Raw genomic sequence first — 6,110 nt, forward strand, 5'->3', positions numbered from 1 at the left:
TAACTAAGTATTCGATAACTAAGAGTTTTTCGATAATAGGGCCATAGAGTAGGCTGACAAGAATAGGCTGAATATTTTGTAATTTTAGATATACACTAATCTATGTTTATTTCACGTAAGTTTTGTCATCAGACTCTAGGGCAAGGGATTGGTAACTTTATAATTATATATTGGTGGCTGTTGTCTTCGTACGTTTGGTCGACACATATTCGACCGAAAAAATGCTTGAAAGCTTCTCTGTAGGCTTGGTCAAAACAGACATAGTTTATTGGATTGCACAGACTGTTATAATTATAATGGAAGTGTTTGCATGTGCTACAGCAAAAAGTATACATTCGCGATTTGTATGAAAGTGGACAGCAATTAATGCAAATTTCCGTAGCGTTCAAAACTTATAGCATCTGTTTTTACTTTTGGCATTAGAAATCTGCAAACAATTGAGGAATCTTGTCTTCTGGCGAGGTAATCGCGATCGCACAGTCGAGGAGGGAACACTGATAGTTCTAATCGCGTCAGAAAATACGGATGAATCATTGATGAAGATATGTTATTATCTCTTAGGGAGCTTCAGCAATGCGTTGCACAGTTCTTGTTTTGAATGAGTTATACGTACAAGAAAGTTTAGAAAGCATATTCGTAGTTTATAACAACTGAATGTGTGACGTAGTTTCGAGTATAGGAACAAATATTTAAAGTTTAGAATTTTGCCGGTTTCGCGCGCCGTATGTCTGTGAATGTATAACAAGAGACATAGAAAATTAGGTGAAAAGTTATTCTCCTAGAAATACATCCTGGAAATTCATGATGAGTTACAAAGTGGGAGGGGAACAGAGACAACAGAACACATGAACGAAAAAGCATACCGGCAAAAACTTTTAGCCTGCAGTTTATCAGCATTATCAGACAAGTTTTCCTGCCAAAGTTGTTCACATGCAGCTGTCAAAAATATTGAATAAATACTGTTGAATCTAAATAACACGAGACAGTAGTGTTCGCGATGGGAAACAAAACCTTGCTCATGGAACTCAACAACCTGATCGTTGTTAAGCGTTAATTTTATTTTCAAGGAGGCTATAAATGATTTTACCTTAATTCACTTTTCGGTATTTTCTCGCAATTCTCGGTGTAAATTTGGTTAACTCCGTGGTTCTTCTCACTTACGAACTTAGAATTTCAAATGACCGTTCTCAAGAGGGTTCGTGTCTTTTAACGAACAAACGGCGTCATTGGGTTTTGCCTATATTGGGCGACCAATCAGACCCCTGACGCGGTAACTGGGATGTACATTAACATTATAATAGGTTGAACATGATGTTAAGAATTATATTTTGAGCCCACGTTTGTCTTTATCTACCAAAGCCGATTAAAATTTTTATGTTTTTGTGTTGTTTCGCATTTCCGCTTCTTGAAACGTTGATGTCTTGTATACTCTCGTCATCGACGTGGAGTTATGACGTATCGCGCATGAAAAAAGTCGTATCCAGGTTATGACGCCATTTACTCGTTGGACGTGACGAATTCACGCAAGACGTTTATCCAATCAGAGGCTGCATGTGAATTATTTTATTATTTTACTACAACACTTTCTAAAGGCTTGGAAAACCAAGTAAGTTAAATTATTATGGCTATTGGATTACGTGAGAAGTGTCAAACCTCATAGTTGCAAATTAAAAATTCTTCTTCACTCAAAGAAGTAATTTTGTAGTCCCCCTTGGCGGACTTTCTTGACCGCTCATGACTGACCAGAAAAATTAAGCGGTGAACTTCGATGAATCGAAATATTCTGCTTAGTTAAAAACCGATCATTTTCACTCGACACATTTAAAGATAAAAATATCCGTGTTGATTTCAATTAGATGCAAGCACTCACAGTGGCCTTGCGAATTGTTTTTTTTGCGATGAGTAGAGAAGAGCCTTAAGGTCTGTTCACATGACCCAATTTTGTTGGATCCAATTCACCTCTGATGGATGTTTTATAGTCTGTTCTCTTGTAGTCAATGTAGCAACGCACCCATTGCTCTGCATGTAACAAATTGCTCGTGGTGTTTTTGCGAATTATTGATTTAAAAATCTTGCATTATTAAATATTTAAATCATAGTTATGGAATTTTTTTTATAAAAATCGGAAATCATTCTAAGCTGACTAGATATATATAATTATATGAAAAATTTGCTTCATCACAACCCTTGCCAACTGTCGGTTCTTTTTCCCACATACTTATGATGAATTTAAAGGGCTTTCTTTCAAAACACTTCATTACATAAACATCGATGGCAAAATTTAGCAAACTTTAAAATTTTAGCCTAAATTAAAAAAGCAAGAGCAAACAGATCTTTAAAAAAATTCATTTTCGGTGTTTTTACATGGAGATGAACACCTGTATTCAAAAAGCTCATTCGCACTCACACTAAAGGCAATAGTTTCCACTCAGGAAAATTTCCTTTGTCGGTGAGTTCTCAGGCGGCGTTTATACAAAGGAAACCTTCCTGTCCTGTCCGATCCAAAGGAGAATTTTTCTGAGTGGAAACTAGCCTTAATAGAGTGTGTCATAAATATTATTTTGTTATGCTGGTTCGGAAAGTTCTTTCTGAATAAATGAAAAGATTTAAGATAAAACACTGAAAATTAACCGCCTATATTCGTCTGGAAATACCGTCATGGAAACGTTATGAGAAGTTTAAGATCTCCCACTCAATGAGTTTGAGTGCGAGTGAGCTTTTAGAATACAGGCGGAAGTACATCCATCCATAATCTTTGACTGCACAAAAAAACGGAAGTCATATAATTATGCTAAAACACTTAGTCGCCTCAGACTCGGTGATTACAGTGATTAAAATTCGCTTAAAACTCGGTGATTACATTTGCTAAAAATGTTAGTATTGTGGTACGCATTGTATAGGTTAAAATGAAGGGTAGGTTCACAGCTCCTCGCAAGAATGATTATCATTGGCTGAACTTTACAATACATTTCTGTTTCAACCTATAGCGTAGCTTCGTTCTTTAGAAAGCATAGAAAAGCATTATCCAATTGGACAAAAGCTTCCGAGCGCTGCGACATGTCTCAAAACGAAAACAATTTTTTTTTCAAATTTTTTCCCAGAATTTATTTTTTATGTCATAATGGATCGCCTTTCAATAAGAGAAGTAAGCAATGGACAACTAAAACCCTTCTAAGTCAGGGTTCCATTTCAACAGAAGTGATCCTTCTGATATCAGGTATTTTTGCAGCCCACGAAAAGTTTTCAGATATCACTGAATACAGACTGTCTAGATCTTGCACCATATACCTATATGTTAAGCCTGGACCAGGTCCGTAGGACAAGTCTAGGTAATATGTGCCATGTTCACATTGTCTCCCTTGTTGGAATATCGGAAAGCCAAAGTATTGATATCGGATGGGCAAAGTATTTTGACAAAATACTTGGAAAAAGACCTAAACACGCCGAAAAGTGGTAATGCAATAATTATGTATCCTATACAGTGGCGTAGCCAGTCTGACGATTTTGTCCCGCTATGTAAATTTCGAGTTATTATAATTACCCATGTCTTTAGAAATCTATTGTTTTCACAGTCAGTAAACACCAATTTAGCTAGCGGACAAATCGACGCTGGCTACGCTACTGATCCTATATATTGTATCCTACAATCACACTATTAAGTTCAAAATTTGTCAAGACCAGGCCTAGGTAAAGCCTGTTCACATTACCAAAATCGATTCTTATACAGTCATTGCCCCAGACAGATCCAGGCCTGGTCTAGGCCGGATAAACAACGTTCACATGTATCTAGGCCTAGGCCTGGTCCATGCAGGCCAGGTCAAAGTACGTAGTGTAAACGCGGCTTTATTTATCGGCATCTTCGGTCCGGATGCAAAAAACTCTGCCCGAGGTCTCGAAATTGACTTTAACAAACAATAAAAATACAACAAGTTTAATGAATAAGCTATAAAAGGGAAATACAAAACGGTAAAATACAGGGGTCCGGGGAAATACAAAACATGCGGAATGCTAAATAAAATCTAGTATATTTAGTTCTATGGGATGAATTCTGAGCAGTGTTTCCTTTAGAATTAACGACACAGTTGGAGTATTCCAAATACGGAATGTTTTTAATTTGCTTACAGACACAGGTTCGTCGAATCACCCAACATTCAAAACTAACTACTTGGTTATTGTAAAGTTATTCATTAAAATCGGAAACTTTTGTTAAAAGCTTCTAGGAAAAGCTTAATTTATATTCAATTAAATTTCTGGTACACCAGGAGAATGCCCAATGTGGAAAAATTATGACGCAAACCTGACGCAAAAAGGCATTACATCCCGTATAAACAACCTTAGGATCGGGAATTCACAAAGTTTAGCTTTATACTAAATTATTGCACCAACTTATTGCCAGCTGTCGGTTCTAAAACTGCATATCCTTGCAGGACGCAGGTAGTTATTATTATACTCTGTAGGGTTTTATTTCATGCAAACCACTCGAGTACAACTTAAATATTACCTGGGGGAAAAATTTAGCTAAATTTAATTTTAACCTAAATTAAAAAAGTGCGAGCGAACAAAATTTTTTTTTATTATCGATATCTTTTTTACATGCAGATGAAGTATATTTATAATCTTTCACTGCACATAAGAAATTTGCATGAATAACGGTCGAAGTAAAGGGACCGAAAGCTTTACAATGCAAAAAATCACGGTGCGTGTATCCTCAAACAAAATTTTGTAGCTATAAGTATTCAATAGCTAAAAAGAAATTAGTATAGTTACTTATTTTCTACAGTTTACATGACTACAGCAAATGCCATTCTTCGCACATAATCCGCAATCAAGACGCCGATGCAAAATGACAAAGTTAGTAATAAAGCTGTCTCTCTCGAATTTTATTGCCAACATATATAGGATCAATTTACCTCAGAATCATGATTATGAAGCCTAATTTCTTACAATCATAGGCTTCTTTTTTCTAAATAATTTTGAATTTAGACCAATGAAAAGTTTCCTCATCAGACTCTCGGGGATCGTAACTCTATTGGTGGTTGTTGTCTTCGCGCTTCTGGTCGACGCATCATTCGACGGAATATACGTTTAAAGGCTTCTTGGTACGTTTGGTCAAGACAAACATAAATTATTGGGTTACACAGACTGTTGAATATTGGAAGTGTCAACGATATAACCAAAATTACAAGAATCCTGTACTGGAATGAAATTGAAGTGTCATGATCCCAATCATTAGTAATTAGATAATACATCAAAATTAAAGTAAACAAAGGACCCCAGCAAAGTAAGAAAACTCCAACGACAACCAGAAGCATTCTGATCACTTTCATATCTCGTCGTAATGCAGTTCGTTGGTTCTGATTGTTTATTGTTTCACCCAGTTCCCCATTCACGAGCATTTTGTTTCGTTTATGGGCGACATGAAAAATCAGAGCGTACATAATAACGATGAGTAGAACGGGTAGAAAAAACGCACTTATTGTTAAGCCAAGGTAAAATATCTTCGATTTTTCGAAGTCAGCGCCCGAACTGCAAGGGCCAGTTCCGGTGCTCAAAATTCCAACGCTTCCAGAACGAGGAGTTGCAGAGTACGTGGCAAGAGTAGTTGAAATGAGAAAAATGACGAAAATGATCTTTATTGATCTGGAAGTGGTCATTCGTGATTTGTACAGAAGCGGTTTGCTGATTTTGAGATATCGATCACAACTAATAGCTGTCAGCGAGTAAATAGATGTTGTTAACGCAAAGGTCTCTATCCACAACATAAAACGACAAAGATGAATAGACATATTATCTCGGTCACTGCTCGTGTATCCTAGGTCGAATTGATAAGCGTTGAATGGAGCCACAAATAAACCAACGAGAAGATCAGCGACAGCAAGAAAAGCGATAAAATATTTATTTGGTTGATGAAGACGTCTTTCCTTCCATGTGACGATCAACACCAAACTATTTCCCAGTATTATCAGAATGGTGAAAAAAATTACCAAATATTTCATGCTCAAATAGAATCGTTCCCGAAAAGCTTCAAATTCCAATCTTTCACTGTCTTTTAACATCTCTGTTCGATTTGAATGATTACTTGAAGCAGTGATATTTTTTGACAACTCCAT

General features: G+C 36.4%; 1 protein-coding gene across 1 annotated transcript; it reads right to left on the minus strand.

Moving 5' to 3' along the window:
• Positions 1–5,003: 5,003 nt before the first annotated feature.
• On the minus strand, positions 5,004–6,110 carry LOC114530041 (dopamine receptor 2-like). The gene has a single exon (XM_028551621.1). The coding sequence runs from the start codon at positions 6,108–6,110 to the stop codon at positions 5,004–5,006; it is 1,107 nt and encodes a 368-aa protein (XP_028407422.1).

Source organism: Dendronephthya gigantea, unplaced genomic scaffold (assembly GCF_004324835.1).
Source record: "Dendronephthya gigantea isolate DGI-Jeju-01 unplaced genomic scaffold, DenGig_1.0 000059F, whole genome shotgun sequence".
Lineage (NCBI taxonomy): Eukaryota > Metazoa > Cnidaria > Anthozoa > Malacalcyonacea > Nephtheidae > Dendronephthya > Dendronephthya gigantea.

Bases quoted from the DNA above. Each gene is read 5' to 3' on its own strand.
- LOC114530041 (XM_028551621.1), bottom strand. From the start codon at position 6,110: ATGGAGTTGTCAAAAAATATCACTGCTTCAAGTAATCATTCAAATCGA.